At 43.6% G+C, this 16,044-nt stretch overlaps 1 protein-coding gene across 2 annotated transcripts in view; it reads left to right on the top strand.

Moving 5' to 3' along the window:
* The window catches only part of bcas3 (BCAS3 microtubule associated cell migration factor), a 463,665-nt gene extending 450,020 nt beyond the window's left edge, over nt 1–13,645 (top strand). The window contains exon 25 of one of the 2 annotated variants that reach the window (XM_079559235.1): nt 13,183–13,645. In XM_079559235.1, the coding sequence (XP_079415361.1) occupies nt 13,183–13,331 (149 nt within the window). In that variant the 3' untranslated portion in view covers nt 13,332–13,645. The remainder of the gene's footprint in view (nt 1–13,182) is intronic. The other variant, XM_079559236.1, reaches the window with a different exon arrangement.
* The last annotated feature ends 2,399 nt before the right edge of the window (nt 13,646–16,044 follow it).

The raw sequence follows: 16,044 nt of genomic DNA, 5'->3' as shown, positions 1-16,044 counted from the left end.
GCGACTGCGCACTGGCACCAGAAAATGCTCGTCTAACTGCACTGCGTTCCAAATTATTACACAGATTTTCTAAATGTCAGTCAGCATAATTTTAACTGTCAATAATATGAGGATGATGTGAATGTGATTGAAAAAACCTCTCAATGATAATAGTGTTTTATTCAGAAATAAATATAATAAACTCAAAATCTACTGTTCCAAATTATTATGTAACACATTGTTTTAATGCATTTTATAGGTTGTAATTGAAAATGGACATTTGATGAATTTGCAGCATTAGGGGGTTTCTGATTTGGGTTTCTTTGCAGGATGTCAGAGTAGCCTCCCAGAGCTGCTGTTTGGGTGAAAACTGCCTCCCACTCTCATAGATGTTTTGCTTGAGACTTCAACGGTTCTCAGGGTTGAGGTCAGGGTAGGAGGGGGTCCACATCATGAGTTTCTCTCCTTTTATGCCCATAGCAGCCAATGACGCAGAGGTAGTCTTTAAAGCATGGTTTGTTGTCATGCATGAAGATGAAGCATGGCTCTTCTTTTTGTACCATAGAAGAAACCTCACCTTCTGTAATCCTAAAGGGGCCGACCAGCTCTCTCCTCATGATTCCAGGCCAAAACATAACTCCGCCCCCTCCTTGCTGACGTCACAGCCTTGTTGGGACATGGTGGCCATTCACCCACCATCCAGTACTCCATCCATCTGACCATCCAGGGTTACACGGCACTCATCTGTCAAGACTGTTTGAAAATGAGTCTTCATGTATTTCTGAGCCACTGCAGCCGTTTTTGTTCATGAGCTTCAATTAACAGTCTGGGGGAGGCCGGATAGAAGGTTTATGCACAACTCAACTGCAGCCTCTGGAGGGTCCTACACCTTGATGTTTGGGAGACTCCAGAGGCACCAGCAGCTTCAAATACCTGTTCCCTGCTTTGTAGCAGCTGTTCTCGTCCTCATTGTGCCTTTATCTGCACAAACCCGTGTGCGCTCTGAATCATCAACATGTCTGTATTCCAGTGCGTCCTTTAGTTTGTCCATGCACAGTCATCACCCGCACATGTGTGCATGTTTACATTGACAATACACAGGAATCAACCGCACCTCCCGACAGTTCCTTATTTTCACGCAGTCTAATGGTAGCGAACTGCGCCCTGTTTCCCTTTTACACAATAAGTCACTGCATGCTTTCATTTTAGTAAGACTCTGACTATGAAAGGGTCGGACAGCTTGATGTCATGAGAGGGACAGAAGCGAACCAGCCGCTGTAAATGCTAGTTTCAACCACTTTAAAAGAGTCCAGTGATAAACGACAAAGCTATTAAGTAGGTGTATTGTGTTGGAATGACTGTCAAAGCCACCAAGTTCTGTTGGGTCCACATCAGTTCAGCTTCAGTCCTCTCTGTGTCCATTTGCTCCATGTCAGTGCTGTCACTGTGTTCAGTGAGTGTAGCTCAGAGCAACATTCACCAAAAAAGTGTCCACAGAAAGAGTGTCCTGAAAGGCTCTGTCTGCGGGGCTTCAGGGTGCTTCTCTCATGAACAGCCGTCTGCCTCTGTTTTTTGTCTGCTCTACAGACTGGTCCTGCATGGAACATTTGAGTGTAATGCATTTAGTTTTAGCCACTAAACATTGCAAACATGACCCGCCGCTTAAACTGGAGCTTAGGCTTTTTGGCTGAACTGTCTGATAACATGATTGCTTCTTACTGTAACTGGGTGGGGGGGCTATTCGATTGAGCAGTATTATTTAAAGCAGTACTAAGTAATTTATGTACCTTAATAAATCCTTGTCGTAGTCCCTCTGGGGGCAATACTAGTGTTAATGGGATGGTTGGGGGGTCTTTCATCTCCCAGTGTCTCTGGCCAGAAAACCACAATTGCAACTTTCCTGCCTCCCGGTCGGAGGCGAAATACACACTAATAGAATCACAAAGAAGAAGCTAACAGGCTAACAAGCAAAGCTAACTGCGGGCTAGCGCCACTTAAACAGTATTTACAGCCAAGTTTGAGTGAAAAAATGATCTCCGTTGTGTAATTGGATGTACAATATCCCTCTCTCCCTTTGTCTTTTCTGTCAGCGTAGCATTTACTCTCACGGACAATTGATGAGTAAAATACCGCAACATGCTACGACACCTGCAGTGGCACTTATGGCCTCTAGGGGCATGTTACAAAATCATCCAAAATAACAATAGCAACAACACTGCACATATCCGAACATATGTATTAGATTCCCACACATCCCATTCCTATTAGTTTGTCCATTGTCAGGTTTAGGTTCGCGGTCTCAGGACAGAAGCTCAATAGTTTTCACCTTCAAGCTGAACAGTCTCAGGAGTCACAGGAGAGAGTCACAGGTAGCCAGCACGTAGGACACGCTTTTACAACAGCGACCGTCGCCTGATCACAGTGGAGGGGATAGCAGTCCTGCCGCCCTGACACCGGCTTCGATCACATGTGACGTCACATTACCAGCCCAATGGCAGTTTTTTCCCCTTTATTAATACAGTTATTGTTGAGGCAACCTAAGGATTTCAAAAGATGGCCTCCTTAATTATTTCTTTTTTCATTTTTTATTATTTTATTTTTGTCAATGTAAACCATGTAATTTATTGTATCATTTGGGGAGGTGCTGGCTCTTAGAGTATACTGTGAATGTTGTCTTGTTGAGTTTGGTCTTTATTTCTGTACTGTCTTTTTACATGTGTTGTTGTGTATGGTCATGTTTTTTGCATGTGTGGCTCTTGTTATTTTCAATCAATGATTGAAAGGACCCCCTTGAAAATGAGATGGCACATCTCAAGAGGCTATCCATAATAAAAGAATGAAGAATGAATGTTGTGGAAATTGTTTTTGAAAGTTGTTGGAGGGCCACAAGTTTGTCTTATGCAGGTAGGCAGGGGAAGCAAGGCCTAAGGATCTTCTGATTTCTCATTAATGAAGTTGATGAAACCAGTTTGTGCTATTTCATTTGTCCCAACAAGATTCTACCCTCCAATTTGTGATTTACTTGAAAAAAAAAACATTTAGCATACAATTTAAAATTTTGCCCAAATAACCAAGGTGTGATGCGGACGCTTATTGTTAGCTTGAATACAGTTAGCTCTGGTACAGTCCATTATATCCTTCCTTGGCTTTGGTACAGTCTGCTGTATTATCTGTTAGCTGGGGTTCAGTTAGCTCGGGTACAGTTTTTTGTTTCATCTGTTAACTCAGGTTTGGTTTGTTGTTTGTTGTTTCATCCGTTAGCTTGGGTTCAGTTAGCTTGGGTACAGTTTGTTGTTTCATCCGTTAACTCGGGTTCATTTAGCTTGGGTGCAGCCTGTTGTTTCATCTGTTAGCTTGAGTACTGTCTGTTGTTTCATCTGTTAGCTTGGGTACAGTTTGTTGTTTCATCTGTTAGCTTGGGTACAGTTTGTTGTTTCATCTGTTAGCTTGGGTACAGTTTTTTGTTTCATCTGTTAGCTTGGGTACTGTCTGTTGTTTCATCCGTTAGCTTGGGTTCAGTTAGCTTGGGTACAGTTTGTTGTTTCATCTGTTAGCTTGAGTACTGTCTGTTGTTTCATCTGTTAGCTTGGGTACTGTCTGTTGTTTCATCTGTTAGCTTGGGTACTGTCTGTTGTTTCATCTGTTAGCTTGGGTACTGTCTGTTGTTTCATCTGTTAGCTTGGGTACAGCCTGTTGTTACATCTGTTAGCTTGGGTACAGTCTGTTGTTTCATCTGTTAGTTTGGGTACAGCCTGTTGTTTCATTTGGCTACAGTTTGTTGTTTCATCCGTTAGCTCATGGACAGTTTGTTGTTTCATCTGTTAGCTTGGGTACTGTCTGTTAGTTCATCTGTTAGCTTGAGTACTGTCTGTTGTTTCATCTGTTAGCTTGGGTACAGCCTGTTGTTTCATTTGGGTACAGTTTGTTGTTTCATCTGTTAGTTTGGGTACAGCCTGTTGTTACATCTGTTAGCTTGGGTACAGTTAGCTTGAGTACTGTCTGTTGTTTCATCTGTTAGTTTGGGTACAGCCTGTTGTTACATCTGTTAGCTTGGGTACAGTCTGTTGTTTCATCTGTTAGTTTGGGTACAGCCTGCTGTTTCATTTGGCTACAGTTTGTTGTTTCATCCGTTAGCTCAGGGACAGTTAGCTCAGGTACAGCCTCTGCCTCTCATGCCGGGTATATTTAGCAGGAACACATGTCCACAGCGTCGGCTCTGCAGCAATACCGGCCCGCCACTTCTCCCCACTCAACCTCGGATTGTGGTGCCTGCAAATATCAATAAAACATCGAGTTATGAATAAGAGATGGGCTTTATAATGGAGAGCTGGAACATTCTCTGTCAACACTGAGCAGCCGCGGACACTGGACACCACAGTGGACACCTATATTGTGGACACTGGGGCGAGATGTACATTCTGAAGTTCAGTCCTTCTGTAACCAGAGCAGTTTCTGCTGCACTTTCTTTGTTTGTCCGGCACATTTCTAACAGTTCTTCACAGGGACGAGTTTGTAAAAGCATGTGTCACGGCCTTTAGGGAGTAATACTGTCACGGTTATGTAAACAACAACAGTGGACCAGTTTACCATTGATAAAAAAGGCTTTTTTTGTAAATACTCTTTCCCCCACAGTTGTCTGCTTTTACAATTTACTGGAAGAAAACGAAAAACCTTTTATTCCAATACTGGGCTTGATTTAGTATTTTCCAAGCAAATACTAAATCAGGCCCAAAACAAAACAAATACATGGCTAAAACTTTAATTTTGTGCATTTTTTCAAGTTCCCATGCACTGGGCTGGCCCTGGGCATTGGTGACCGAGGCAGCCGCCAATAGTGTCATGTGCTGAAGGGTGACCAGAATTACACTTGCAAGCCTGTGAGGTCCATGTCCACGCCATCTATAACACTGTCGACTGTTTTGACCAGTGACTTTGCAATATTGTGGCTCCTCATGATACATATAGTGACTCACCTAAAAGTTACAAAAACAATCATTTGGAGTATGCAGCACTATTTCACATGATCGCACATAAAATACTTGGGGTTGTTGCCAAGATCTGGTAATAAACGTAATGCCAATAGCCCCTTTAAGGAATGTTTTCTTCCAACAAAGCCAACGCGTACTTGCATTACACGCTGTGAGTTGTTGCAGAGTGATGCCTATTGCCATAAATGAGACAACCCCCATTAAGCCGTTGTATATGCAAACTCCATTAGTGTCTGCTGGCCGGCCCCACACATTAGCAGCTCTGTTCGTTACAGCTTTTATAACTTCATATCCTGCTCCTGATGAGGGGAAGAGCATTGATTCAAAACGATCTGCAGCGCCGCGAAAAGTGTGTGCGTGAAACGGTGCGAGGAATGTGTCTATCAAATGCTGATGGAGACAGTTAGAGTTGAACTTCCTTAGGCCGCTCCAGGTCAGGGCTGAGGGCGGCGTAGAGACGAGAGCTGCTGTATTTCTATTTCTATTCATTTCATTATTTAAATTTCATTATTCAAGTCTGTGTAGTAACGCATTGCTATTACAAAAAAATTGCTATTACAAAAAAATACAACATTAGACTTCAAAAATAGAGCTGGAGTTGTGAAATGTAAAATCTTTCTTTTCCATGGTTTTCACGCCATCTCCAGTAAGCCCTTCCCCACCACCTCTCTTTGACTTTCCTTCTCTGCACAGCTCGCGTGGCTGTAGTGAGTGTTCTTACTTTGCGATGACAGGATTAAGCTGAGCAAGAGATGGAGAGGTGATGGATGCATTTCTTGGATACTTACCTCAGGAGGAGCTTTTTGGGAAAATAAGCCACTGGCGGAATATCCAAAATATCTAAAGAACATTGGGGGCCAAAACACAGCTTCGAATGTGGTTTTAATGCGAGAACATTTTAAGAATATCTGTTTGTCTCTAATACAAAGCACATTGGAAACACATACAATTGATACAGCGCAACAGTGAAATTCTTTTTTTGTCTTATAAGATGCCACACCGCACAACGTGGGGATTGCAAAATCATGGGCTGCTCTCGTCTCCACTGTGCGCTGGTTCACAGAGAGAATCGTAGCTACGACCAAAGTTTTGTCATAGCAGTTCCAGGCTCCAAACGGCGTGTGTTTAGCTGAGGCAAGTGCCACATCCTATCGGTGTTTATTTCAGCGGAAAAAGCGCAGGGAAAGTTCTGTAAAATGCGGAGTCTGACCCGCTCATGCCTGGCCTCTGTTGCTTATGACTCTGACTGTGGTGTGGTGTTGACTGGACACTGACAGATCCTATTTGCAGCAAAAGGAGGCTCACTCTGAGACTAGCCTTCCAAAATATCCGACACTGCCTGATGTCGGTCATAGCTCGGCTTTGGTCGTACGACGGTTCTATTTGAAATCTTTGTCCCCGTCTCACTGTACGACCTACGACCTAAGATTTTCAGCTACGACCTAAGATTTTCCCCACGACGGCCAAAAACCTTGCAGTTTACACCCACCGTAAAGTGATAGTCTGTAAGTTTGCAAAGTGAGGAGAGATAGAGTGAAATTTCAAAGTAAATCCCTCCCTTCTTGGACCATAAAGCCTTTCTTAGTTTGCAAAATGAGGAGAGTGGGAACAGAATTTTAAGTTAATTTTAAAGTAAACGATCAAGCTCCTCCCCCTCCCTCCTGATTGGACCTGCCAAGGTGGTTCACAGGAAAAGCTTGTCTCATTGGTCAACACGGGAGGATACTGGACTCTGATTAGCTGCAGATATCCGGGAAGTGCAACCTGTGGAAATTTTATTAAAAAAATAAAATAAGTATATTGGTATTTACTTGGTCGCTTCCTTAGGCCGCTCCAGGTCAGGGCAGAGGGCGGTGTAGAGACGAGACTGTGTGTAGTTACTTTCATGGTCGATTTTGCACATATTATAAAAATTGTAAAACATTTAGACTTCCAGACCCTTGTAGGGTCTCCCATGGCAAGCAGATCCTACGTGATGGGTCAGACAAAGAGCGGTTCAGAAGCCCCTCATGAGAGACCAGCAGGCCCGTTTAATCATGAGGCCGTGGACCCACCACCTTCAGGAGGAACCATAAGGGGCTGGTGCAATGTGATTTACGACCCGGCAATTGAAAAGTATGGATGGATGGATGGATGGATGGATGGATGGATGGATGGATGGATGGAGGATCGTTTGAACATTACTCCCTTACTCTTGTTGTCTGTAAGCGTCATTTATCCAGAAGAGTCCCACAAATATATGCAGGTGCTATCAAAAATCAGACCTCTGCATCCAACCAACTCCATCTTTTCTCTTTCACTTCGTTCATAGCGCTCCTCTTGGGCCTCCTGTTTCCTATCAGCATCGTTCTACATAATAATGTGACTAATATGCTAAATGGGCAAAGCAATTATTGCTTTAACCAAAGATCAAAAGTGTGTTTTTTTTTTTTCTCTCTCAGATGCAAATGAGAGCGACGCTAAGAGGCCTACTGTCAATTAGAAAACCTGGGTCATTATCCCCAATTCAGAGGCGAGTGTTCTTGAGGGTTTTTTTGAAGAGGAAGATAGTCCTGTGAGCTTTTGTCAGCCTGAAGAGTAAATGGAAGATTAGGGTTGATAATGGCTTGTTATTAGAGGCGGATAAACAGTAGTCCAGGAGAACATGAAGGACAGGTTCAGGTTTTAGCCCTGGTTTCTTCAACAATATGAGGTTATTGGGTCAACCTTTTCAGGCGCTGAGGTCAAACGCAGGCCAAAGAGCACTGCACTTGCACCGTGGCGAGGTGTTCTGATGTTTTCTTCATGTCCATCCACCTTATAGTATTTCCTTTCATGGCTGTGCTGCTCTTTTGACCTACATTGCGCGTACACATTTGACCTCAGGGTAGACGGACTCTATTATTACTATTACTATTTACAGTATGAATGCGACTGTGGGCGTTTGCGTGTCGCGGCGTCCGCAGCAGCACGTCCTGTGTAACGCCGTATACACGTGCACCATTGAAAGGAAGTGTTTGTGACATGGTCTTTTTGTCGTTGGTGTCTGAATGGGTTGCGCTTTTGTGGATGAACTCGTGCCCCCTGACCCTCCCATGATGCTTCACTGAGCCCTGTAGATATCGCTCTGTCCGGGTCTCCAAGGGTTAACCTCGTTCAGTTAAGTGCATGTCGACGTCTATAGAAACATACACATTGCTTTGATTGTTGTTACTCAGCCTCAAGTTGTTTTTTTTGCCTTGATTGGCTGATGTGAGGTCAATTTTATGTATCATTAAAATAAGAATATGAAAACATTACGCACATCGCAGCAACAAACATGTGTGTAAAAGTTGTAAACCTGAGATCCTCTTTTTGGGAAGACCAGAAAGCAGGGCATTCAGGTGTCGATACGACTGGTGATAAAAGCATGCATGAGCGTCTCCGCGTTGGCCCGAGAGAGAATGGGGCGGACTCTGGCTATGTTCTTTCGATGGTAAAAACCTATCTTTGTGATATTCTTAATGTGTGGAATAAAAGTCAGCTCAGAGTCAACAATCACGCCCAGGTTTTTCACCCGTGAGGAAGGATTAAAAGATATTGGGCCAGGACTTTTTATGGCTCTGTGGTGGCCTCTGCTCTCCACTACGCTGCCGTGTGCTGGGCCCCGGGCAGCACAGAGCGGGACAAGAACAGACTGAACAAGCTGGTCAGGAGGGCCAGCTCCGTCCTGGGCTGCCCCCTGGACTCTGTGGAGGAGCTGAGGGACAGGAGGGTGTTAGCCAAGCTCACCTCCATCATGGACAACACCTCCCACCCACTGCACGGGACTGTAGAAGAGCTGTGCAGCTCTCTCAGTGGCAGACTGAGACACCCTCAGTGCAGGACGGAGCGCTACCGCAAAGCCTTCATCCCCACTGCTGTCAGACTGTACAATAAGACTGTGAAGTAACATGTGCAATAATCTCTGCATCAGCTGCACTTTATTAACTCTGAGTGATCTTCTTGATCGCCTACTGTAACAAGTGAATTTCTCCTTTGTGAGATCAATAAAGGTTTATCTTATCTTATCTTATCTTGTGGTGGCGCACGGAGGGGTGCAGGCTCTTGGCGAATTATTTTCCGAGTGGCGGAGCTATGCGCTATTCGCCTCCGCCACTTGTGAGAGGGCGTCACAAGAGGAGGTGACATTCATTTCCTCCTCTACATTGCGTTGCCTTGCGTTCATTCTTAAGCCTTCAGGTCTCACAGGTCAAACTAAAAACTTTATTTACCCCAAAAAGAGCTACAGCGTGAAATGGTTCTCCAAGCGCCGCCCCACACTGGCTGCTCAGAGGATCCCCAAGGGGAATTCATAAAGTATACCTTAGCAAAGTGCGCTCTGACTGGGCTTTAATACCTTAAATAAATGAATTATTTACGTTGTGCTTGGGCCGACAACTCAAGTTAATTGCTCGGAGTCAGGTTGGGTCATCTTGGAATATGCCTGTGCCATTAGGGAAGAAGAAATCCATTGAATAACCGGGTCATTCAGGATGTTCAGATTGTCCGCTGATCTCATTCTTTGGTCACATAGTGTTGCTGGACCTACACCTGACCGACTGCAGCTACAGATAAGTACAGGCACACTGCTATCTGGTCAGGCAGTGTATGTTTGCCATCATCGCTGAGAGAAAAACACAAATAAATGACCAGTAGTTGAAATGAAATGAGTTCAGACTTCCCTCTCTGGGCTCCTGAGGTCCTCTCTCATACGTATGATCACGTGCTCCTATAGGGCGAGCGTCTCTGATATCGGGAGGTGTGTTAAACTGGGATTATCGCCGCCTCGGCTCGTCCCGCTGCGATTAATGAGCTCCTCTCTGTGTGACACTTCCATGGATTTACACAGATTAAACACGTTTTCTGTAAAGAGACGGGATATTACCGGCAGGTTTAGTGAATTGGAGTGGGGCAGGGAGCATTAGTCTGATTGGTGAGGGAGGTGCTTCTGTAAGCCTTAACAGGAGCTCTGAGAGAGAGTTGAGTTTGCATCAGCAGCTCATCGCCGTGGACTGCATCATTCCATTTAAATATGTTTTGCAAATGGAAAGGAATCACTGAACTTTTCTACCTTTCAATAAATATACTTCTTAACCTCCCTCTATGAAAGTGTCAATAAAGGACAATAAAGTATACCATACATACCAGATAGGGCCTTGGCCTACAGTTTGAGAACCACTGCTCTAGGACAGGGGTTCCCAAATGTTTCAGGCCATGACCTCTAAAATTTCTCACCCAACAACTCGAAATCCCCTTCTGTAAAATGTCATTATTTTAATAACTTAATGTGCAAAACATCTCATATCTGGTTTCATCGTGTTAGTTTACTAAAACATGTTTCAGTCAAAAAAAAAGTCAATGTCAATGTCTCAATCATCTTGCAATCTCCACTTCTGTGTCCCGCGACCCCCACTTTGGGAACCACTGCCCTAGGTGACTCAGGCATTGCTTCTGGCCCAGCCTTGATGAATTAGGAATGCTGATGCTAACTTTGCCAAACTAGTTCAGTTCACCATTATTTTTGACATATTGCTCAATCTTGATTTTCAATTGTGGTTTAAGTCTTGTCCCGGTTCAGTCCCAGTCTAGTCTTGGTCTAGTTTTACTCTGCCTTAGTCCCGGTTCAGTCCCAGTCTAGTCTTGGTCTAGTTTTGCTCTGCTTTAGTCCTGGTTCAGTCCCAGTCTAGTCTTGGTCTAGTTTTACTCTGCCTTAGTACTGGTTCAGTCCCAGTCTAGTCTTGGTCTAGTTTTACTCTGCTTTAGTCCTGGTTCAGTCCCAGTCTAGTCTTGGTCTAGTTTTACTCTGCTTTCATCCTGGTTCAGTCCCAGTCTAGTCTTGGTCTAGTTTTACTCTGCTTTAGTCCTGGTTCAGTCCCAGTCTAGTCTTGGTCTAGTTTTACTCTGCTTTAGTCCCGGTTCAGTCCCAGTCTAGTCTTGGTCTAGTTTTACTCTGCTTTAGTCCTGGTTCAGTCCCAGTCTAGTCTTGGTCTAGTTTTACTCTGCTTTAGTCCTGGTTCAGTCCCAGTCTAGTCTTGGTCTAGTTTTACTCTGCTTTAGTCCCGGTTCAGTCCCAGTCTAGTCTTGGTCTAGTTTTACTCTGCTTTAGTCCCGGTTCAGTCCTGGTCTGGGCCTTATCTGTCCGTGATAACTTACTGAACTCTGTTTTGCTCTGGAGTCACTTTCTTTTGAAGTTTATCCAAAACCACAGTAACAGATCAGCTCCTATCAGCGCCGAGCGCCTCGGATTTAAGAACAAAGAGTCTGTGCTACTGCTCTGACCACTGAAACAGCACTCACTTAAGAACAACAAAGGCTTCTGAGTCAAACTGTGCATGATCTAGGTTCTCAATATTATATTGAATAGTTAAATACGCCCTGTTCAAGACATTACATAAATATGTCCAATATCAATGGATAAAGATTGTAAATGTGTTATTTTCACATTTCCAGAGCCATTTCAATACAGTATGTTCGGTTTCATTGAATCACTACTTGTTAGTAATTCGTTTTTCAGGACATTTTGTCATAACAAGACTCAAAACAAAAAACTCAAAGTCAGGACAAAATGGAACTAAATTAGGAAAATTCTAATTTAAAGTGACTAGACTGTTAGAAGGGGGTTTTACAATATACAGCATAACGTGATACAGCATTTGTAACAGAGAACTGTTCTTTATTGCTAGTGTAGGAAGTCCTCTGCCTTTGACCCATCCTCCAGTGGGTGATGGGTTTGGTCAGGAGTAACTAGCTCAAGGATAAACTTATTGTGGAGGTCTTGGTGCAAACTCCATGACCCTATGACCCTTGCAACTGTGATTTTATCCGTAGCGTTTCAACTTCAGATCCCACGCTTGCTCTCTTGAACGTTACCTGATCTCCAGATCAGCGTTTAACTAATGCCATTTACTGTCTCGCCTTCCATTTTCACACTGTGCTCAATGTTTTAGCCTCAAACTTAGCGAGCTGCCGATCTTAAACAATCCCTGAACACTTCCCCCGGCGGCGGCGGCGGCGGCGCCTGTTGGACTCCTTTACCGTTGACCTTGTATGTGGTGATGAAGGGCATATCGTTTTACCTGATGGCGTCCGCGGGCAGCAGAGGGATGGAGAGCGGGGTTAGTCCGTAGGTTAAGACCGGCTGAATAGAACGGCGCTCAGACAATGGGGCTGGATTAGAGAGCAGTGAAACAGGCCTGTGGGGTTTACACAGGGATCAGATACACGGGGCACAGAGGAGGGCCACATGTTGACTTTTTTACTCTTTCTCTGTTTGTTTCTCTCATATTGTATTTTTTTCACAAGCCACGCTTTGTCAGGTTGTTTTTAAACAATGACAAAGTTAGCCAATCAGCCCAGTCAAAACTTTAGTCACCTTTTTAATGTATTCCGGACATCTTGATTCTTTGGAGTTTATAAGCATATTTCAATGGGGGAAATTTACTAGCTTTCAGAAGGCTCTTTGTTTTTAGCATCAGTGCTAATAATTAGGCCTGTCACGATAACCAAATGTAAAGTTGTATATATACTGAGGCAGACAACTGTCACAATAAAGCATATTATTGAAGGCCTTATAATGCCACAGAAACTTTTTTCTTTTTTTTCTTTTATTTCTTTTTTCTTTTAATGACAAAAAAAAAAAACAGACAAGAGAGACATTACAAAAAACAGACAACAGATCTCACGTGACACTGAGCCAGAAAATGTAGAATTTTACCTCTTCTTAAAGGAACAGGCCACCGTTTTTCCATGCTTAGATATGTTCTTACCTGAGCTTAGACGAGTTGAACAAGTTTGCGTGTGCCCTCAGCCACACAAAAACGACCAAAGATGTTGTTAGCATTATCCTCTCCTACCATGCTCTTCCACGGGCACAAAGACCAGACAGGTACACATCAACTCGTCTAAACTCAGGTAAGAACATATCACAGTGTGGAAAAACGGTGGCCTGTTCCTTTAAATATTCCACAATAAACATGAAATGCAATGAGAAAAGTCTGCTTAGGTAAAAAAAATTAATAACAATTAAATAACAAGTATTACATTACAAAAATGGGGAAGAAATGCAAATAAATGTATCGTACTGATGAGAAATATTGAGGCCAAAAATGTCGATGTGCCGTATCTACCGCAGAATGTACCTCTAGACTTGCAGTAGTCAGGTTGGTTGTAATCCTGTTAAACTGTCGTGTTCTTCTGTCTCCCTTGTTGTTCCCAGAGCTGCAGAGAGAGGGCAGTATCGAGACCCTGAGCAACAGCTCTGGCTCCACCAGTGGATCCATCCCACGCAACTTCGAAGGATATCGCTCTCCCCTGCCCACCAACGACAGCCAGCCTCTCAGCCTCTTCCCAACCAACTTCCCCTGAGGAACGGTGGCCCCAATTCAGCTTCTTCCCAGCCAGTGTTCCCCCCCCCCCCCCCGAAGAAGAGCCCACATCCAGGGACCTCGTTGGCTTTCATCTGCAGACCGACGACATCCAAAACTCAGCCATTTCCTGCATCCAACTTTGCCCCTTTCTCAATCACATGGACTAATGCATTTCCATAATCAAGTCATTCCACCTGAGCTTCCCCACTAATGAGGCTTATAGTCCCGATATCGATCGATCTCGATTTTCGATTCGATTTTTTTTTGTTTTGATGATAAAAACAATAAATGTGGCCTTTCCTGCACCAGTAAGTGAACAGATGCTGCAACACAGAAACATCTGCAAACACAGAAACATCTGCAACACAGAAACATCTGCAACACACAAACATCTGCAACACACAAACATCTGCAACACAAACATCTGCAACACAAACATCTGCAACACAAACATCTGCAACACAGAAACATCTGCAACACAGAAACATCTGCAACACACAAACATCTGCAACACACAAACATCTGCAAACACACAAACATCTGCAACACAGAAACATCTGCAACACACAAACATCTGCAACACACAAACATCTGCAACACAAACATCTGCAACACAAACATCTGCAACACAAACATCTGCAACACAGAAACATCTGCAACACAGAAACATCTGCAACACAGAAACATCTGCAACACACAAACATCTGCAACACACAAACATCTGCAACACACAAACATCTGCAACACAAACATCTGCAACACAGAAACATCTGCAACACAGAAACATCTGCAACACACAAACATCTGCAACACACAAACATCTGCAACACACAAACATCTGCAAACACACAAACATCTGCAACACAGAAACATCTGCAACACACAAACATCTGCAACACACAAACATCTGCAACACACAAACATCTGCAACACAAACATCTGCAACACAGAAACATCTGCAACACACAAACATCTGCAACACACAAACATCTGCAACACACAAACATCTGCAACACAAACATCTGCAACACAGAAACATCTGCAACACACAAACATCTGCAACACACAAACATCTGCAACACACAAACATCTGCAACACAAACATCTGCAACACAGAAACATCTGCAACACACAAACATCTGCAACACACAAACATCTGCAACACACAAACATCTGCAACACAAACATCTGCAACACACAAACATCTGCAACACACAAACATCTGCAACACAAACATCTGCAACACAGAAACATCTGCAACACAGAAACATCTGCAACACAAACATCTGCAACACACAAACATCTGCAACACAAACATCTGCAACACACAAACATCTGCAACACAAACATCTGCAACACAAACATCTGCAACACACAAACATCTGCAACACAAACATCTGCAACACAAACATCTGCAACACAAACATCTGCAACACAAACATCTGCAACACAAACATCTGCAACACAGAAACATCTGCAACACAGAAACATCTGCAACACAAACATCTGCAACACAAACATCTGCAACACAAACATCTGCAACACAAACATCTGCAACACAAACATCTGCAACACACAAACATCTGCAACACAAACATCTGCAACACCCAAACATCTGCAACACACAAACATCTGCAACACAAACATCTGCAACACACAAACATCTGCAAAGGAGCCGCTGGTAAACCGAGCACTTCTAAAACACGGCTCTTCAGTGTCAGAAGTCCCGCTCGTCCGCTCTGCTGCTTCTTTCAGCTCCAGCGATCCAAAAGAAACGCTGATACAGTTTTCCTCTGGAAGGTGAAACGTGCACAAATATCCACCTGATCCTCTGACGGCTCCTCACGTGTCTCTATTTTGCACGTTAGAGTTTGTTGCTGATTTTATTGTTAAATTCACCTGATCCTCTTCTCGTACTGTCGCGTCCCTTCCTGTTTGTCCGAGTGATTCCCTGGATTTGATCTGAAAGGCGCTGCAGGGTCTATCTGCAGATGTCGAGCGTTTTTGCAGCTTTCTTTGTGTTCAGAGGGAAGATGGTTTTTGAGATGAATAAATAATATTACCCAGTTTTGTTAAAACGATCCCTTTGTAAACCAGCGGGCACTTCCTGCTGCTCCGTGCCATTGTTTTTACTGCGACAGGACAGGCCAATAATCCTGACGATTAAAACGCACCAAGCGATTATTGAGATTGACCGTTGTTAAAGTTGTGATTAGATAAAAACTACATTAATTGCTATTAACTAATTGGCTTTAAACATGTTGTCCATTTGCCATTTTAAATGTGGTACTGAACAATCTAAATGATGTTAAACATCCTTGTAATGTGCATTAAACCTACAGAATTCCAGACAGTAACATGTAGCAGACCCGTCGCTGCTTTTCCTGCATCATGTTGGCGATTTGATTTTCCTTAATCCCTTATTATAAAATTGTACCGTTTATTAATTAAAGCCACATTGCAGAACATTCCATGTGAGATGTGTCTAAGCCACGAGAGTAACTAACGCTCATGAAGGTCAAAGAACAAACAAACAGGCCGTAGGCAGGAACAGGAGGTGTTGAGGGTGGGGTTAGGCCATCCTAGGTGGGGTGGCCTAACCCCCCTAGCTCCGCCCCTGCATTCGAGTGACAGACTTTGTATCATGTTTTAGAGTTACACGTGAAGTCAAAGGAGATGTTTGTTTTTTCAGGTACTACTGTGTCTTTCAT

Source organism: Gobius niger (genome assembly GCF_951799975.1).
Source record: "Gobius niger genome assembly, chromosome: 1".
Taxonomy (NCBI): Eukaryota; Metazoa; Chordata; class Actinopteri; order Gobiiformes; family Gobiidae; genus Gobius; species Gobius niger.
The sequence above is the reverse complement of the archived record's forward strand: the minus strand, read 5'-3'. Positions and strand labels throughout refer to the sequence as shown.